The sequence below is a fragment of the Oryza sativa genome, chromosome 8, assembly GCF_034140825.1.
Source record: "Oryza sativa Japonica Group chromosome 8, ASM3414082v1".
NCBI classification, from domain to species: domain Eukaryota; kingdom Viridiplantae; phylum Streptophyta; class Magnoliopsida; order Poales; family Poaceae; genus Oryza; species Oryza sativa.
In genome coordinates this window covers 25,385,474-25,405,881 of record NC_089042.1, presented here as the reverse complement: position 1 = coordinate 25,405,881, position 20,408 = coordinate 25,385,474, and the positions used below count along the sequence as shown (strand labels likewise).

General features: G+C 42.4%; 2 protein-coding genes across 2 annotated transcripts; one reads left to right on the top strand and one right to left on the bottom strand.

The window, feature by feature from the left end:
- Positions 1–5,053: 5,053 nt before the first annotated feature.
- On the top strand, positions 5,054–9,410 carry LOC4345995 (beta-glucosidase 27-like). The gene is made up of 13 exons (NM_001403654.1): positions 5,054–5,365; positions 5,540–5,606; positions 5,708–5,766; positions 5,866–5,941; positions 6,272–6,349; positions 6,479–6,566; positions 7,078–7,333; positions 7,419–7,534; positions 7,857–8,077; positions 8,178–8,209; positions 8,334–8,436; positions 8,590–8,698; positions 8,801–9,410. The coding sequence occupies exons 1-13, from the start codon at positions 5,237–5,239 to the stop codon at positions 8,964–8,966; spliced, it is 1,500 nt and encodes a 499-aa protein (NP_001390583.1). The 5' UTR covers positions 5,054–5,236; the 3' UTR covers positions 8,967–9,410.
- Positions 9,411–9,677: 267 nt separating this feature from the next.
- On the bottom strand, positions 9,678–18,818 carry LOC4345994 (probable lipoxygenase 8, chloroplastic). The gene is made up of 6 exons (NM_001403653.1): positions 18,112–18,818; positions 13,663–13,955; positions 12,239–12,479; positions 11,627–11,959; positions 11,457–11,542; positions 9,678–11,349 (listed from the first exon to the last, which is right to left on the bottom strand). The coding sequence occupies exons 1-6, from the start codon at positions 18,539–18,541 to the stop codon at positions 9,907–9,909; spliced, it is 2,826 nt and encodes a 941-aa protein (NP_001390582.1). The 5' UTR covers positions 18,542–18,818; the 3' UTR covers positions 9,678–9,906.
- Between the last annotated feature and the right edge of the window lie 1,590 nt (positions 18,819–20,408).

Sequence of the window (20,408 nt, the reverse complement as noted above, 5' to 3'; positions counted from 1 at the left end):
AGCAACTTCCGTATAGAAACTTTTCAAAAACGAGGCGTTTAGCAGTTTGAGAAGCGTACGTGCGGAAAATGGGACGGAGGGAGTTGGGTACTAGGACTTACTACGAACATAGCCTTAACCATTCCAGGATCATTTTATAATTAAGCTCGTTATAAAGAGACCCAACCAACTGGCATGATGGTGTTTCAGAAAAAAAAACAACAACCGGTATGGCGTCGCGTACAGTCCCGCGCTGCTGCTACGGAGCGAGCGCTTTGGCAGTTCGCCGCGTGACACAAAGGATTAAACGAGGGAGTCGTCCCGTCTCGTCGGAGTAGGACTAGGGATGGCAATCGGGCGCGACGGGTACGGGTAGTGACTACCCATACCCATGCCCGTGAGATTATTTGTGCCCGTGGGTATACCCATTACTACATGACGGGTAAGGATGGTTGTCCATGCCCATTGCCCGTGGGCAACTTATGCCCGCGGGCGTGCCCGTTTACCCGCCACAACAAAAGCAGTGGAACAAAAAGTCTACAAGCTACTAAGTTCGAATCGAACTTAAAACATCAAATATTCTCCGCCTCGGTGTCGTGTCTCTCATCTGGCGGCGATAGAGTAAGAGGAGAGAAATAATAAGGGAAATAAAAGGGAAACCATAGAAAACAAAGAACGTGGCTTATGTATTCTAGTGGATTTTGCTCCTAACCTATATGTAAGTTAGATTTTGCGGGTAAACGGGCAAAGCGGGCATGGGTAGTGATTACCCATACCCATGCCCATTTACCCATCGGGCATAGCTTTTGACCCAATAAGATACCCATGGGTATAAAATGGAGAACAAACCCAACCCTAATAGGGTTTTTACCCGCAGGTAAATGGGCAAACGGGCACAATTGCCATCCCTAAGTAGGACCCAACCTGTTTGATGCTGCCGCTTCCTAGCTCCACCGAGCGATGGCATCCGGATCCGGAGTCCTAGTTCATCATCCCCCACAACCCACCTAGCTACTAGAAAGCTGTACAAATGTGCACTAGTGTACTGGTTCTCTAGGGTGAAGAGAGGATTTCTAAAAAGCTGCAGAACAAATGCTGTACTGTGACTGGCCTTAGAGCAACTGGAACTTACTATCTCCACCCGGTAAAAAATAAACCTAATACGGGATGTAAAATACCCTAGTTCAACAAATATAGATATACTTATATTCATATTCTTTGTTGGATTATAATGTGTCATATTTCATACTAGGTTTGTTTTTTTATGTGACATATGTGTAATGAATAGAGATAGTTGTATGTAAGGTTACCTTCATTCAAAAATATAAAGGCTATTTTATTCCATTATGATAAGGTTTGAGCCAACAGTTCACTGATGAAGAAACTATCTTTGGTCGGTCGGCCAAAATCCACAATAGTCCCGGTTACAATAAAAATCAGGACTAAAGATATTTTTAGTCCCGGTTCAAAAGGTTAGAGCTTTTTTTTTTTATCTTTAGTCCCAGTTGGTAATACCAACCGGAACCAAAGATCTATTTATAGTCCCGGTCGGCATGTGCAACATGGGCGGCGAAGAGTACAAGGCCAGATCAAGGAGGAGGAGGAGGAGCAGTTAATATATTCTATCTCCTCCCTGGCCTTATCTCTTCCTCCTCCCATATCTCTTCCTCTTCCTCCTCCTCTCCTTTAACTTCTCTCCTCTAACTCCTCTCCTCCTTTTCCTCTTTCTCCACTAACTTCCAAGCGCCGGCAGGTGGAGGGCCTGGTGGCCGGCGGCCTTGCGGCGGCGCGGAGGCCCGGGCGGCCTCGCAGCCTCGCGGGCGGCGCGTGGCCAGGGCGGCCTCGAGGGCGGCGCGGTGGCTGGGCGGTGCGGCGGCGTGGCAACGGCAGTGGCAACATGCTTTTTTTTCTTCTTTTTAGAATTTGTGATTCGGATCTGTGTATTTGATTTGTGTGTGATGTGAATGTGATGAATTTTGTAAAAGTTGTGATGTAATTTATTTTAAGATTTTGTGATGTATTTGGATATAATCGATTTGGGGAGTTGGGGATTTGAGGATTTGGGGATAATTTATTTGGGATTTTGGGATGGGGATGGGGTGAAATCAATATATTAAAAACAATGAAGAAAAGAAAAAAAATAATAGAGCAACCGGATCTAGCTAGCCTAGCTCTATCTTTAGTCCGGTTGGTATTACCAACGGGGACTAAAAAGGATCTATTTACCAACCGGGACTAAAAATAGATTTGTACTCCCGGTTTTTTCACATATATGTGATCTTTAGTCCCAGATTGGTTGTCCCGGTTTGAAAACCGGGACTACAGGGGGGGTTACGAACCAGGGGTAAAGCCCTTTTCTTCACCAGTGTTTACTCTAATAGAATGTAAATAGTGGATTTTCTTACACAATTTTGTATGGAGCTGAAAGAGAATAGATTGTATTTGACATGCAACTCTTAACTAGTGTTTCTTTACAAATAATTGGATTTTATATACAACTTACTTTAGTTTTCATGTATACAGTCGTAATTTGTATGCAATATATTCTAAAAAGATAATAATATTTGATATTCGATTCTTATGTTATGCTTTTATGTATACAATTATGTTTTGTATACAACTATATTGGTCAATTTACACCGTTCTAGTTTGGACCTGCTATGGCTTGACAGTCAAAATCTCTCTCTTTTCTCGATTGATGTAAAAAGTTTTATTCTTAGTATATAGTGAATATGGTGTCTTTTTTTAAGATAGATAGATCGATTTTAAAAAATAAGATTGAATTACCCCTAAAACTTTTGTGATGGTAATGTATTATTCAAGTGGCAATCCACTCAACAAACATTTCAATAAAATAAATATTATAAATTGGGTGGTTCCACGTGTCATGCTCATACCGTTCTCCTTTCTTCCACCCCCTCTCTCTTTGTCCCCAACTGATAATGGCCTCCACGAATAGGCAAAGAAAGGAGGTACCCTCCAGAGCAGGTGGGAAGGTGGCGATGGAGGTGCTGCCCTCGAAAGCGCGCAACAGATGACCTCTTCCATCTCGCAGTGGCCTGTGGTAGATCCCCACATGCCTACTCTGTTTAACCTCTCCCCATTGACAATTGTTACTTACATGTGGACATACTATTATTTATTTTTTTTGTCACATTGGAATACCGTGTCAGCCAGTGTCCCAAACAGAAAACAGTGCTCACGGGTTATCTTTTTGGTTTCAAAAGTTAAAGGTGTTAAAATGTCTACTTCGATAGTTTAAGAGGGTAAAGCAACTACTGTAAAAGTTTAGGCCAGGGTAATACAATTTTTTTTCCATATATAGCTTTTTAACACAAAATTGTTATTACTAGATTCGTATTTAAAAGTACTATGATTGTAGTACCTTTGTATCACATAAATGGTATCATGATATAGCAATTATTGATTAAAGCCTTGTTTTAGAAAAAGAAAGTGTACCTTATGTTATCCAAATCGATGTCATACACATATATCCATCCTAAAAAAAGGATATACTTTTTTACATGAATATAAACATACCTTATGTATATATTTGAGTATAAAATTAAATTGATTTATTTTAAGACAGATGAAGTAAATCTTAAAGCAAATCTCGTATTGAGATATAGAAGATACTACTCTATTCTAAAAAGATAAATCCGATTAGCTATGAACCTAAAAAACACTTATGTGTTTCATACATGACGGAGAGGTACTCATTTATTTTAGAACGGGCCCAACGGGGAGAGCAGGAGACATAGGTGCTCATGTAATTAAATCTCTAGCCGCAGAATCCCATGCACATCCAAGTTCGAGTGGAGCCACTGCATAGACGCGCAGTAGCCCTGACTGTGCTAAAGTAAATGAGCTAGCTGGCAGTTTGATGCTCCCTGTCTCAGTCGACCGCAGCCTCCTTCCCCAGCTTGATAGAGATGGACTACCTCCCCGATAGAGATGCCCGTGTGAAAAATATACTTGTATTAGGAGTATGTTAGAGTCTAATCGTCTGGGGTTTACCGTATTATCAAGGAAATGTGAGTAAAAGTCATATATATGTGTTCTTAGTAATCTAAAAGCAAATGCTATGAAATAAACTATGATAAATATTATCAATTGATAAACACTTTTATCGAAAAGTAGACTTCACTCAACTAAGTGGAAAATGTAAATAGAAACTATATTAATCTCTCAGAAATTGGATCCCCTATTACGTAATCCCTAGGGTCTATTTATAGGTTTACAATATTGAGTTATAGCCCTAGGGTTCATGTATGCTAGTGGAGGTTTGTTACAGTCCTTGAGATTTCAAGCCGTTGATTTCGCGTGATCTAATGGCTGGAAAGCCTCGGTACTGCGTTTCCCGTGAGAACATGTATCGGTCAGTTTTTGAGGTAGAAGGGTATCATTGTAATTTTGCATCAATACTTCCAGCGACCTAAACGCGGATCGGCTCCTTCGAGCGCTCGTACGCCGCTGCGGGCTGTATGCGATGGTGGGATGCGGTGGGCGCGACGGTCTCGATGCGACGGTGGGCGCGGCGGCGGCCCTCGATGCGACGGCAGCCTCGATGCGATGGTGGCAGATAGTGGTAATTTCTTTAGCCCGATCATACCCTTTCTAAACCAACGGTTAGATTAGATCAGTACCTCGTACCTCATAATAACTATTTAAGGATGGGAAAGATGCTCGTAGCAACCTAATATGTGATCAAGAATCGTGATACATGTGCTGTCTCAGTCGCTATTGCTGCCCATGGCTTTCACATGCCTTTCAAGTGATCCACACGCCCTATCGGATCGAGGTTTCTGTATACTCCCTCTGTTTCAGGTTATAAGATATTTTGACTTTGTTTAAAGTCAAACTGCTTCAAGTTTGACTAAGTTTATAAACAAATATAGTAATATTTACATTACCAAATTAGTTTTATTAAATTAATAATTAAATATATTTTTATAATAAATTTATCTTGAGTCAAAAATTTTACTATTTATTTCTATAAACTTGGTCAAACTTAAAGCAGCTTGACTTTGATCAAAACATCTTATAACCTTATTAAACGGAGAGTGTAGCTTTCTTTTTGGTAGCGTTGCTTTCTTCATTTCTTCACCTGATATTCCCGTGCGTACTAATGAGATGACCTCTCGAGCTACTTAAACAAGTAGAGACACTTCTTCATTTGCAGCCAATTTGATTGCTTGCAAAATTGTGCCAAATTTTCAGTACTAGATAAGATAGGATCAGAGTTCGACCAGCTGGGATGCGTTGGCTTCTCCTTGCCCTGTTCTTGGTTGCTCTGGTGAGCAACGGCGCCGCCGTCCATGGCGCCTTCAACAGGTTCAGCTTCCCGGAGGACTTCATCTTCGGCACCGGCTCCGCGGCTTATCAGGTTTCATGTTATGGCCTCTCTGGCTGAAATTCGGCCTCTATATTCACGAGTGGATATGTGCAGCCAACTAGCCTTTCTTGCTACTGGTGTCCATGTTCAGAGTAAAAAAAGACAAAAAAACAGAGCAAAATCTTTGGTGCTTTCTGCATTTTCTGAATTTTCATTCTGTTGCAGTACGAAGGCGCTGTGAACGAAGGCGGCAGAGGGCCGAGCATCTGGGACACGTACGCTCACATTCCAGGTCACTGTGTACTCCTATATGTTGTTAACTGAAGGAGCTGTCAGTAGCAGGTTCATTTCTGTACTGAACTGAAACTCTGAAACATTCCTCTTTTGTTTCAGGCAAAGTTGAAGATGGTAGCAACGGGGATGTAGCAGTGGACTTTTACCATCGCTACAAGGTGGCGGATCTTTCTTTCTTTCTTTCTTTGGACTGAATTGCCATTGTTGAATTTAGAGCTTTTAAGGTTCTTCCTTTCCTGACCAAAATTGAGCTGCAGGAGGATCTGAACTTCGTGACCGACATGAACATGGACGCCTTCCGTTTCTCCATTGCTTGGAGCAGGATCCTGCCAAGTAAGGACATACTCTACTCCCTCCGGTTGTTGATGCTAGTAATTATCATTTATTTTAGTATGATTCATTTTTATCATTAGAGATATTTTAAGCACAACTTATATTGTTCAACATATACACAAATTTTCTGAGTAAAATGAATCGTCGAAAAACCATCGGCGTCAAACCATATATATATATATATATATATATATATATATATATATCGATGCTTAACCACATGTCCATAAATAAATGCACACTAATGTGGACCACATGACAGAAACCTGCTTTATTTTTTAAAAAATAAATATCATCATCGGTCACTAATGATTTGCTTCCTCCCTGCAGATGGAACCATCAGTGGAGGAATCAACAAAGAGGGGATTGCTTTCTACAACAGCCTGATTAACGAGGTCATATCTAGAGGTGAAGATAATGTTTCTTCTTTCTTTTTTGGGAGAGGTTCTTGTTGTTGAGAAAATCTTTTCTTGGACCATATATTTTTGTTCTGAATATCGGACTCCTGGCTGATGTTGATGTCCATGGTTGTTGAAGGGTTGAAGCCATTTGTCACCATCTTCCATTTCGACACCCCACAGGCTCTGGAGGACAAATACCGGAGCTTCCTCAGTGAAAACATTGTGTAAGTTAATTGCCCGCTACAAATTGCCAAGAAAAAATGTTTAAAAATAATTAAATTTTATAATACCCTAGATATTAGTAGAGTCTAAATTATACAAAATATACGCGTTTTGACATGTGGCACATAATATCAAGTATTATGGTTTTAGTCTTATTACAAAACCACACCGTTAACTAATTTGAGTTGTTTCTATCATAATTTTTTTTAAAAAAATGCTTAACTTAGGTGGTTAAGACTTATATACGATGATGAAAGAATAATAAATTCTATGTTTGATTTTAGAACTTATAAGTACAGTAGTCAAATATTAAATGGTTAACAATGATTTTTATGAAATACTAAAACTACAATATCTAGAATTATGTATCATACACCAAAATCCTATAATCATAGTGCTGGGGTTATGCGAAATTTACTTTACTTACTGTTCTACTAGCTTCAGAATAAAAAAAAGGAAAACAAAAGGGAAACATAATGAATTGGTGATCCTAGCCTGTGTGTACCAATTTAGGAAGGATTTCGTGGACTATGCGGACGTGTGCTTCCGTGAGTTCGGCGACCGGGTGAAGTCATGGAACACGTTCAACGAGCCGATGATCTTCTGCGCCGGCGGCTACGGCTCCGGCACCAAGGCCCCCGGCCGCTGCTCGCCGTACGTCTCCAAGAAATGCGCCCCCGGCGACTCCGGCAACGAGCCGTACGTCGCCGGCCACAACCTGCTGCTCGCCCACGCCGAGGCCGTCCGCCTCTACCGCCAAAAGTACCAGGTAGATATCATCCATCTGAATTCTGAACATGGAAGCGTTCATGGCGAATCGGCGACCTCCAATCCATCCATCCATGGTGATGCAGGCGACGCAGAAGGGGCAGATCGGCATCACGCAGGTGTCGCACTGGTTCGTGCCCTACAGCGACGCCGCCGCCGACAAGCACGCCGTCAGGCGCAGCCTCGACTTCATGTACGGATGGTATGTTCCTCTACAAGCCGTAACGTTCATTAATCATTAAAAAAATAAATTATAAACAAAATTTTTATATATGTCCTAGGTGACTTACAAGCGAATGCTAAAAAATAAACTAATTTAAAAATAAAATAGTTATCAACTCGAAAATTTAAATTTTGACTGCGTCTTATAAGCTGAAGAGCAAACGATGAGATTGTAAATATAGTTTTTTTCTTCCTTTGAAACTGGTCAAGAATTTAAAATTACTAAAATTTTGAATATTTGGTTGGTAAAATCCGGTGAATAATTGAGGGTGTGTCAAAACGTAACTCTTTTTGGCCTTTAGGTTCATGGACCCGATCGTGTTCGGCGACTACCCGGGCACCATGAGGAAGTTGGTCGGTGACCGGCTGCCCAAATTCACAGCCGAGCAGTCGGAGTTGGTGAAGGGATCCTACGACTTCATCGGCCTCAACTACTACACCACCAACTACGCTAAGAGCGTTCTACGACGCCCGAGCAAGCTCAAACCCGCCTACGCTACTGACAACTGGGTAAATCAAACAGGTACTCATATGAACACATTCTCCCAAATTCTCACATGTTTTGAACCAATCAAAGTACAATTGGCAGTAAAATAAAAATTGAATTGCATTCTGATCAACAGCTTACCGCAACGGCGTCCCGATCGGTCCGCCGGTACGCAGCTACAACAACTTGTTTGATCGTTTCATTTTGATGAAATTGTTTGATCATTTGATCATGTCATCATGTGCATCGATTGTGTGGTGTTAATTGATTTGCATTTCACTCTGACTCATAGGCTTTTACCAAGATCTTCTTCACCTACGCGCCGGGTCTGCGTGAGCTGCTTCTGTATACCAAGAGGAAGTACAATGACCCTGACATCTACATTGCAGAGAACGGTAACTAATTACATGCATATATACAACCACATCATACTGTCAATCTGTCTGTCAAATATTTCAGTTCATCTTTGCGACTTGTTTAATTAATTTCTTGCATGAAATTATCCAGTTTCGACCCATTTCAGTTACCTCTGTTCTTGATTAATTCAGGCACCGACGAGGCGAACAACAGCACGATCCCTATCGCCGAGGCGCTCAAGGATGACAACCGAATATCCTTCCACTACCAGCATCTCCGCTTCACTCAGCTCGCAATCAAGTAGCCACATCAAAATCCAATCAAATTCAGTTCTGTTTCTTCTGGATATAGGTAGGTTGGCTGCAATGTGAGTGTGAATTGAAATTTGGACGAAATTTGCAGGGAAGGGGTGAAGGTGAAAGGCTACTTCACGTGGACGTTCATGGACGACTTCGAGTGGGGCGACGGCTACACCGGCCGCTTCGGCCTCATCTACGTCGACCGCGAAACTCTCAAGAGGTATCGCAAGAAGTCCAGCTACTGGTTCGCTGACTTCCTCAAGCGATGATGAAAAAGAAGAAGAAATCAACTAGCTCACTTCACTAGCCTGATCTCCTGAATAAAATGATCTCCTGAATAAAAAAGTTCCTGAATAATCTTTTGGCCTCAATGATTCGACTGGCTGCATGTGGCCATTGTACTTGTTAGCTCTGAGAAATAAAAGTGCAGTCTTGACTCTCGACGAATATAAGCAATTTAACTTGTGTACTACTACTGCTGACAAATACTGGGGAATATAAGCAGTAATTCAGAGTTTCAGAGACATGAATGATCAATTGTAAGCAGTATTTCAGCAGTAGTTTAGAGACATGTAATTCAGAGTTTGCTTGTACACAAACTCAGTAATTCAGAGTTTCAGAGACATGAATGATCAATTGTAAGGAGAAATGGGGCTTTTGTCGTCTCAGACACAAGAATAAGCCCTTGTTTAGTTCCCAACTTTTTCTTCAAACTTCCAACTTTTCCATCACATCAAAACTTTCCTACACACATCTACACACATAAACTTTCATCTTTTTTCTTCAAACTTCCAATTTTAGTCAAACTTCCAATTTTGGCGTGGAAAATACACCCTAAACTTCTGAATAATCTTTTGGCCTGAACGATTGACAGAATGTTACGAGCCTCTGCCGAACAACTTTCTGAATAATTAATCTTTTGGCTCGAATGATTGACTGAATGTGGCCGTTGTGTTTGCACTGAGAGAATATGTAAAAATGCACCATTCAATGTAAATGCTATCAATTGTTTCTGCAAATAAATCAAATAAAAGAATACATTATTCATAAGATTTTCAATAAATAACATCAACAACAACCACTTCTTATTTTTACAGACAAATATATGCAGATTAAAAATTATGTAACAATGCTACTACTGACACAAATAATTCAGAGCTTCACACACATGATGACATGAACGATCAATTGCAAGTAGATGTCCTCCCATCAGATGGATGTGCTGTTGGGGATGCCCATGCCGGTGACGCCGGCGTCGGAGAAGGGCTTCATCAGCTGATACGGCAGGATGCCGGCGCCGCACCGATTCTTGAGCTTCCTGTCCTTGTTCCGGCCGTCGATGACGCCCTCGATCTCCTTGAGCCGAGCTGTGAACCCAGCGTACGCCGCCTGCACCGCCGCGTCGCTGTTCCACGGCCTCGTCTGCTCGCCGCCGAGGTACTCCTCGTCGGTGGAGTGGGTGGACAGCACGTCGAGCACCGCCATCACCACCGTTGCCTGCACCTGCGACGGGAAGCACTCGCGGAGCGCCTGGTCCGGGTTGTCCAGGAACCTCTCCATGGCGGCGCCGTCCACGGGCTCCTCCACCGGCATGACCGTGCGCGCGATGGACGGCCGGTTGGGGAAGTAGCCGCCGAAGTCGTACTGCCCGAAGTTGACGGCGGCGTGGTGCGCCGCCGCGACCCAGACGATGGTGGTCAGCGTGTGGGCGAGGCTCTCCGGCGAGTCCAACTTCGGCCACCACGGGGCGTCCTTCTTGTCGCCGTGCCCCTTGGTGCGCACCTCGGTCCAGAACGCCTGGAGCTCCTCGTCGCCGGCGACGCTGTCGGCGTCGGGGTAGAACCGCGCGACGTACGCCTGGACCCAGGTCTTGATGGCGTCCCAGATGAGGAGGCCGTCGTTGGCGAACGGGTAGTCCTCGATGGCGAGCCTGAGGCCGTGCTCCGCCGTGGGGTCCTCCTCGGCCATGCCGCGGCGGACGAGGTCGGCGGGGAGCGCCTCCATGTCGAAGCGCCAGAGCTTGTCGTAGGCGACGGAGCTGAGCTCCATGGAGTACTTCTGCGGCGAAAACGAGAGCTCGATGATGCCGGCGGCGCTGATCAGCCTGGAGCGCGCGAGCGCGTTGATCCGCATCGTGTACCGGAAGTGCGGGTGCAGCAGCTGGTAGATGGGGTGCATCTCGCTGAGCTGCCGGTTCGCCGCGATGATGTACGGCTCCACCGCGCAGTGCGTGCGAAGCCAGTGGGTGATGAGCTCGTGGTGGCCGGCGTCGTGGGCGCGGACGTGGGCCTTGGCCATCCGCCACAGCCACGACTTGGTGGTGTCCGTGGACGGGGTGAACACCTGCCGCCACTGCGGCTGCGACGGCGAGGCCGGCCGGGTGAGCTCGATGGCGAGCAGCCGCAGCGTGCCGTCGTCGGTGAGGAAGAAGATGGTGCGCGAGCCGTACATGGTGGTGTGCTTCAGCGACCGGATCTTGTGCACGTACGGCAAGAAGAGGTCATGGAAGTCGAGCATGAACAGCCTCTTCTGGCTGATCGCCTCCTCCACCGTCATCACGCGCCTCATCTGCTCCTCCAGCAAATCGGCGGTGATCGCCGACTCCGCCGGACCGTACACCGCCGGGTCGAGCTTGCTCTTTAGCGGAAATTCCTGCACTCACAGAGCAAAAATCAAACCAAATCAAAACCAGCACAACATTGACAAACTTTATCTAAAATCCGAATCAAAATCTCTGAATTGTTGACATGAGGACTCACCCTGACGAGCTCGATGGCGTACGGGTTGATGCCAGCGAGCGTCTCCCTCGCGAACTCCTCATCTCTGAGCCATGCGAACTTGTCCTCTGCAGGTAAGACAAAGCAAGAACCATTAGAAACTTGGAATCAATGGCGATGGAGGTGAAGCTGTTCGATAGATCGATGCGTACTTTGGACGTTGGCCGGAGTGTCGAAGAGGAGGATCTTGTCGCCGGGGCTGTCGCGGAGGAGCTCGAGCAGGCGGGGCACGATGCTGTGGAGGAAGCCGAGCTTCTCGACGCCGGGAAGCTCGACGCCGTCCTCGAACAGCTTGTCGATGACGAAGAAGGACGGGAACGGCAGGTTCAGGCTCAGATTGTCGATGAGCGCCGACTGCGCCGCCGGCACGGCGGCGTGGAGCACCGACTGCAGCGTCTTGAGCAAGAACTGCGCGTTCTTCACCTCCGAGAACTCCTCGTCCCTCGGCACGTACACGTTCCCCTTCCTCGTCTCCGACTTCGGGTCTGCATGATCCATCACAAAACCCCACCGTGATCAGTCTCGCCGGAGATGAGAACGACGACCGTGATCGGTCATCGGAGATGACAAGGATGATGTGTTTGATCATGTTTGAAGAGTTTCACGAAGCTGCAGCTTTTTTAGAATCAGAAGCTCCTCAAATAGTTAGTTTTTTATATAGATTCTGATAAATTGTAGTCGTAGAATCCAAAAAACGAACTTTAGAATTTTAGACTCAAAATTTTCTGCTCTCCGATAGTTTTTGGTTTTTTTTTTTAACGAACCTTTCTTGGAAGGGGGGCGACCAGTGCGGCAGCGGCGAGGGTAAGGGAACTGCTTGCTGCCGCCGAGGACGGGGCGGGCGAGGTCACCGTTGCTGTCGGGGTTGCCGAGGTCGTTGTACACGTCGTAGTCGTAGACGCGGTCGTCGGCCTCCCTCTGGCCAGCGCCATTGCCGCGCTTCTGCTTGAGGTCCTCCTCCCGGTAGCTCCGGAGACCCGCCGGAGTTTGGCCCGGCAGATAAGCCTGCACCACCGCGACATCCCATCAAATTCAGAACTCGAGTTAGTTGGGCCCATCTGTCTGGGCCACGGCCCATGGGCCGGCCCACCTGGGTGGCAATCCCAGTAAATTTGGCGGTCAATTGTTTTTTTTTTTTGAGTTTGACTGCGATGGTGATTGATTTTTCTCGAATTGGTGTTTTTAGGCTGCGTGTGAATTTATACAAAATCCGAGAAATTTAAGCAACCGCGTGATTATAAATGCACTGAGAGCAAGCGCAATCCGCGGTCGCTCATCAGCCACGCTAACTTCAATTAATGAATAAATTAAGTTATATCGGGACATTTAAGTGAGATATATATAGCTAGGAGTGTACTCCAAGGTTGCATCTGTTTCAGTTCAGATTTTATGAAAACAAATTATATGCTCCCTTATTTCCTAAATGTTTGACGCCTTTGACTTTTTTAAACATGTTTGATCGTTCGTCTTATTCGAAAACTTTTATGAAATATATAAAACTATATGTATACATAAAAGAATATTTAATAATAAATCAAATGATAGAAAAATAAATAATAATTACTTAAATTTTTTGAATAAGACGAACGGTCAAACATGTTTAAAAAAGTCAATGGTGTCAAACATTTAGGGATGGAGGGAGTACGACATTTCACTTCTTCTTTTATACTATAAATCTAGGTATTTTTTTTATAATAGAATAGAATATCCCAGCCTTTGCTCAACGAGCTACAGCCAATTATTACAGAATAGCACACAAAATAAAAAGTTTCTCACATAAAAAAAGAAGACACCTACCAACCCAAGATAAGGAGTACACAATTATTGAATTCTGTTTGTGAATCTCCATCCAAAATTAGTAAACAGTTGCATAACCGTTGCCTCAAGATTACGACATGCAACTATAAATCTAGGTGTATTGATAATAAGTTAATAATACGTTCTAATCATTTTAACTATATTTTTTTTCAGAAGAGTTTTTTTTATCTGGTCTCTACATCCAACCAGATATATGTAGCCATTTAAATTGTGAACTTAGCCCAGCAAACAACCCAATCTAAAATTTACTCCTATGAAGATTTGAACTCTTAGGGTGCTACTTAGGTCACTGCAACCACTAGCTGGCTAGACTACATATTCTTTTGTAGAAGAAGACAATTTTTTTAAAAAAGATATTTTAACTATATACCTTGGCGAAGAAGATGCGCTTGCCAGGCGTGCCCTCGTCGATGCTGGACTTGGGCTGGACCCAGGAGTTGCAGCGGATGGGGAGGACGGTGGAGTTGCCGGCGCCATCGCCGGCGGTGAGGTTGAGGTCCTCGAGGAACATCTCCTGCCCGAGCTCGTTGGTGACCACGACGGCGCCGATGGGGCCGAAGCCGGTCGGCACGTCGAAGTCGGCCTCGTAGGTGACGACGCCATGGTCGTCGTCGTCCACCTTGTGCGCGTAGCTATGCACCGTTGCCTTCTTCTTCCCTGTCTCTGCATAATTAATTTATTTATTGATTAATTAGTTATAGTTCGCAAGGCGCAACAGATTGCGTCAGATCAGGCACGTCATGTTCTATCATGTTTGTGCATGCGATTAATTATTTGTCTTACTATACTGAAAATCACGTTATCTGTTGAAAAACGTGATATGCATTTTGTTTTATTAGGATGAGACCAATAGCTAATTACTTTATGACAAATTATAATCGGCGTTACTACAACTAGATCCATGCATGTTCAAAAGTATTATTATGTTCTTTTATCGCGTAAATAATATTTTTGACAGAGGGAATAGTATTAACCAGTTAGTAACTTTAAAAAGTGGCATAAAGCTAGTAATTAATTTCCCCCAATAGAGACACCACTAGTAATGACTCCATCCTTTTCTAAATATTTGACACCGTTGACTTTTTTTAAATATATTTGATCGTTCGTTTTATTCAAAAAATTTAAATAATTAGTAATTATTTTCCTATTCATTGTTAAATATACTTATATGTATACATATATAGTTTTATATATTTCACAAAAGTTTATGAATAAGACGAACGATCAAACATATACTTAAAAAGTCAACTGTGTGAAATATTTAGAAACATAGTGAGTATAATCAGAAAGAAAAAAAATACTAAAGGTGTGCATGCATCGAAGACTACGTCAATGCCTTAGCTAAAACGTCATGTACAATAGCTTTAGCTTTGTACTAGATTTCTAAAGAAGTGTTTTCAACGACAATGAAGTCAGATGTGAGACTTTTTCTTGACCATAGGTGATTAGGACGTGCTGGTCTCTCTTCTAATTAGATTGGAATGTCCACTAGGATATTAGGATATGTAACTCCTGGACAGATTCTCGCAGATTAGAACTTTTTAATCTTCAGTTAGTCTACTGAGTGAATTAGCTAGCTATAGCACACGGCTCCTTTCTACTTGAATAAAAATTTGTTCAACTAGGAATAGTATACTTAGAATTGGAAGTTTGGAACGCAACCAGAATTCCATGCATATTACTAGTATATAGGAGTATTATATATTATTGCCTGAAATTAACAGCGTATTCTCCCAGGCATCCTAAGGTACACAAATGCTAATTAGGAGTATATACAAATTGAAGTATGAACATGCATGTGCGGTTCTGAATCGTATACATGTCACTAGCAATAATTATCGTACATATCTATTCAGATGTGATCTTCTTAGATCCTTCGCGTAATATTTGGCCAAAAGAATCGCTATCACATGTACTATATACGCGAGATGCAACGGCTGACCGGCACTGTCTGGCCACCATGAACAATATACCGAGTAGTTACCCAAGCCAAATTTAAGATCAAATTTGAAGCACATGGATATGACTACAGATGCATCGTGCCAAACTGCCGTCGATTAATTATTGTCATGAATTAATAGTCGTGCATCGATAGATATGCACCTAACATATAAAAAAAAACTTATGCAAATGAATATTGAGGAGACCAGAAAGAAACACATCGGTAGTCTCTACTAGTTTTTCAAGACAATGGAATTTATTCCGGATTTGACTTTAGAAAAGCTATAGTCAAGTGATCTCTACGGTAATATATGGTACTATAGCTAATTTATTAGTGTAGAAACAATACACAACCATTAATTTATTAGTTTTACTATCAGTAGAAACAATAATTCTTTTCCGATTAGTTAATAAGTGGTAGTATATAAATAGATATATTGGTCGAGAAAAAAAACAGGACGTATAGAATTATAATACCACTAGAGGGGCCACCGTAAAAATTGCGAGCTTGAAAAATAAGTACTTGATGAGATCCAAATGCCACATAATATATTTTTTGACATAGCCTTCAACAAATCTTGAATTGATTATCAGTAATTTTATAGGGTACCTTGTCCAAACCATTTTTTTCTATGACTTATATACTCAGTACGTGTAAATTTTGTCAATTTAGACTGCTCTGTACGATCAGAACAAAGTCAAATCTTGATCGGTCGAAATCACGTGCCTAGCTAGATAGCCAAAACAAAATTTGGGCATCTTTTTTCTCCAACAGTTAAGTACAAAAAAACGTGTGTGATGTCTATCGGTCGACCTATTAGCTTGCTAGCACGGAATGAATACTACCGCTAGTGTGTGACAAATTAGCAAGGACAGTTATATATGCAAATTGCTACAGATCAACACGGAAAGAGATGCAAATGTCGTCGCTAGCTTATTTTTCGACGGGTGGTAAACATATTGATCAGATAGCTATATAGCTTGTGGTTGAAAACATTTACATGTCGTGTTTAATTTGGTCGACCAATCTATTTTAATTAAATATATTGGCCTTTGTGTAGAACAATACTCTCTCTGGTTTCATAAATCTTGACATTTTGGATAATGACACGGTCTTCAAAATATATCATTGACTATGTTTTTCTATTATGATATATACAATAGATAAATATTTTTACTTTTATTATAATACTTTGTAAGATAAATCTATATCTGTTGGTTTAGTGTTTTTAAACTAAATATTTTTATAGTTATTGATAGTCAAAGTTTTAATTAATAATTTGACCTCAACTTTGTTTTAAAATGTTAAAAATTATAAAACCGGAGAGAGTGGAAGAGAATAGGAGAGGGGATTAATAGGTTGATTTTGCTTCAAGCCTTGCTCATATCTTATGTAGCTCTCTGCTATATATGACACCATTGGTTGAATTAATTGCACTTGGGGTGTGAGTAAAGCTAAATAGCTAATTATATATTTAGCTAGTGACTGTGCACATCAGGTGTTAAGGTGATATATCCTCTGAACCTCATGGTATGACAGTGATAGGGCCTAATTAACTGTCGATGTCACGTACGCATAGGGGATAATGTACACCACCCAAGTGCTTTCTGCCGATATATCTGTACAAGATTATAGGTAATTAAATCGTGCTAGCTCATGAAAAAAGAAATCAATATTGTCAACTGTGTGAGGCCTGCAAGCAAAACAATTCTAACTTTTGAGGATGATCGATCGATCAGTTGGTGAACCGAGGGTTTGTTACTGCTGCTAGTGCTAGCTAGCTAGCTATGTGCTACTAGTAGATAATGAACTATAGTAGTTAAAAAGGGTTGTTACCAACTTGGTCGCTCTACTACTTTTTTTTAGAAGTTAATGATCAAATAAGTTACTGCATCAAGGAGGATCTGTCAATCAATTAATCACTGGAATAGCTAGAGTACATGCCATTTGGTTTTCTTTCTTTGTAATTTTTACTTCCAAATAGTAGTTGCTGTATTAATTTATCCAAAAAAAAGTAGTTGCTGTGTGTAGTCATCAGCTTAGATCAGTTGTCAAGCCTTATAACCTTTTTTTCCATCACCATTTCTTTGCTTAATACCTTTAATGCATAGCTAGCAGAGGTCCTGCTGAAATAATAATAATAATCCCTCCGTTTCAAAATATTTGATACCGTTGACTTTTTAGTACGTGTTTGACCATTCGTCTTATTCAAAAAATTTAAGTAATTATTAATTTTTTTTCATATCATTTGATTCATTGTTAAATATACTTTCATGTACACATATAGTTTTACATATTTCATAAATTTTTTTAATAAGACGAACGGTCAAACATGTGCTAAAAAGTCAACGGTGTCAAACATTTTGAAACGGAGGGAGTAATAATTAGAAATTTGTATCCATACTAGGACATTAATGAGTGAAGAAATCAAAGGGAGGAGGAGGCATCTTCTCCATAGTTTCTAGATTAATTGATTTTCACATTATTAACTTGTTTGTTTGGAGTAATTAATCAAGATATAGTCGTCAACGCCTTAATTCCCATAAGGCTGCTTTAACTAATCACGAGTATGACCAATGTAATTAAGGAGAGCGACGACCTCCAATGAGCAGTACTATGACCTACCTAAGTACTCCTTGGATATGTCATCAAAACTTCCTAATTATTTAGTCTCTACCATGCATATGCCTAATTAACATGCTCAACAATCCTATTATATCTAGCCCACACATGAGATCTTCGAACCAAAATAAGCATAAAAAACTATGCAAATCATGTAGGAATAGTATATGCATGGATGATAAACTTGCATGCATGCAGGAATATGCATAAATCCATCCAATTAATAAACAGAAAAAAAACAATTAATTAGCTTACTCGCTTCAAGCTCGGAGCTGACGAGCTCGAGGAAGAGCGACCTTCCGATGAGATCCCTGATGTTGTCGATCGCCTTCGACGGCCTCAGGCTGTTGAGAAGCCCTTCGACGGTGACCTTGATCGTCGCCACCGCCTTCACCTTCACCACCGCCGCCGGCGCCATGTCCGAACTACCGGTCCCTCTTCTCGCCGCCTCCGACGCCGATGATGCCGCCGACGAGGACGCGCACCTCACAACAACTCGCTGCCTACCCTGCTGTCTCCGCCGCGTCGTCCGGCAGCCGGCACCGGCGATCAGCGACGGCGGCGACGGCCGGCGAAGGCTAGCGATGCACGACGAGGAGGCGAAGTACAGCTGCGTGCTGCTGCTGCTGCTCGTCGTCGTCGTATGGTGGTGGCTGGACGATGGATTGAGCTGGGGACGCAGCATGGTATGCAGGTATGGGGGTATATATGCTAGCTAGCTGCTCGACGAGGCGTGCAGAATCGAGAGAGAGGAGGAGGACTACGTATCTACACGTCGTCTACCTATGCTTGGCTTGGCTTGCTTGCAGATCGAGGTAAGGTGAGGCAGCCATGGCCAACAGGCCAAAGCTATAAATATATAATAGTCAAGCATAAAAGAAGTAACTAATTGCAAAAGCGAGGGTAGCTCAACTACCTGAATTTAAATCCTAGATTTAACATGGGTGCTCGTGTTTACGGCTAATTATTCTTCCAGTCTGAAGGTGTGTTTATAGGGTGGGGAGTCCGGAGGTGCTTATAGGTTGGGGTTTGCATACGTTGTGGACGTCTGCGTTTGTACTGTGTTTATAGAAATGTAGTAACTAATTAGTTAAACTGGTGGTTTTAATCTTCCTCTTTTCAACTGGGCTTTCGTCCTCCTTTCCTCTCTCTCAATCGTCGGCGCTGGTCGTCGTAGATTCTTGCATGGCAATATGGTATCGTGTACGACTTCGAGCCCTTAATTTGTTTGAATTGTACGTTGAATTGGCGGCCATGTATAGTACTGCGAAGACACGCTTCGACGACTAGTTGGCATGCACGTAGGAGGAAATAATATGGATATGGATTATATAGAGAGAGCAGGAAGGAAAAAGTTCAGACACAGCTGCTTGCTTCCCACTGGAACCATGCATAAATTGCCTAAATTGGATCTATATAAATTAATTAATCCCATATATCTTTGGTACATGTGCGGACATTGGTATGGTAGAGATTGCCAAAGCTTTTCCCCGACTGTGCAGGAGTAGCAGTAGTACGGGAAAGTCTATTCGTCTTTCAAGGAGAATCCCTCATTTTCCATATCACGTAAAAAGTTATCATCTTTTTAAATGTAAACTAATATGCTATTATATATCACTCAAAAAAAAAGTAAGTTCGAATTCAATTTATACAGGTGGAAACCTCCTATCTGAAGTCAAATTTTTATTATGTTGAATTTAAACCTGCATATTTGAAGAATGATATATCTATCTTACCATTTATTTATTTATTTATTTTTTGACATTTTACACGACATACACAAAACAAGGGGACATCCTCACAAGGGAAAAAAACTTAACAAGAGATGATTTTTAAACTCTCGAGTGAATTGAATGTCCCATCGTTTCTTGTATATCATCTAAATATTTATAAAAAAGATTGTAAGATAAATTAATATATGACATATCATTCCACAAACATACAATTTCAAATACGACCTCTGCAAATTGTAAAAAAAAAATTAAACACTGATCGTTTGCGTATATTAAGAATCATATGGTATTTTTTAGGAAAAAGTACGTCCCCCACCCAACTATTTGGGTCGTTCGAATTACCCCCTTAGACTCTAAAACCAGTTATTTTATACCCCAAATTTTTCAAACCGGCCAAATTACCTCCCTAAGTCAATCTGGGGTGGTTTTGGTTTGACGTGGCGCACACATGACACTGGTTTGATTGATGTGGCAGTCCAACATGGAAATAACAATAATAAAAATGGTGGGCCCTACCTGTCAGGCACCTATTCTGATTATACGAGAGAGTGAGAGAGGGCAGAAGGGGAATGGGCGGCGGAGCTCAAGGCTAGAGGCCATGGAGAGCGGCCGCCGGCGTGGATCTCGTCGCACAGGCCGCCGAATCTCTCTCACCTCCTCTCTATCCTCTTCCTCTCTCTCTAACTCTTCCTCTCTCTCTCTTGCGCGCGGCAGCAGGCGGGCGGCACAGAGGTGACGGTCTCTCCCGCGCCGTCGCCACCGCCACCGCCACCGCGGCTACGGTCGGACACTACCCACGCGATGGCTTACTCCAACTCG

What these genes read in the sequence shown, in the direction of transcription:
- LOC4345995 (NM_001403654.1), top strand. Translation starts at nt 5,237, where the DNA reads ATGCGTTGGCTTCTCCTTGCCCTGTTCTTGGTTGCTCTGGTGAGCAAC. An exon ending in ACTTTTACCATCGCTACAAG is followed by an intron (nt 5,767 to 5,865) that starts GTGGCGGATCTT and finishes ATTGAGCTGCAG; the next exon opens with GAGGATCTGAACTTCGTGAC. An exon ending in CTCGACTTCATGTACGGATG is followed by an intron (nt 7,535 to 7,856) that starts GTATGTTCCTCT and finishes TTTGGCCTTTAG; the next exon opens with GTTCATGGACCCGATCGTGT.
- LOC4345994 (NM_001403653.1), bottom strand. Translation starts at nt 18,541, where the DNA reads ATGCTGCGTCCCCAGCTCAATCCATCGTCCAGCCACCACCATACGACG. An exon ending in CACTCCGGCCAACGTCCAAA is followed by an intron (nt 11,543 to 11,626) that starts GTACGCATCGAT and finishes TCTTACCTGCAG; the next exon opens with AGGACAAGTTCGCATGGCTC. An exon ending in ACGCCATCGAGCTCGTCAGG is followed by an intron (nt 11,350 to 11,456) that starts GTGAGTCCTCAT and finishes CTGTGAGTGCAG; the next exon opens with GAATTTCCGCTAAAGAGCAA.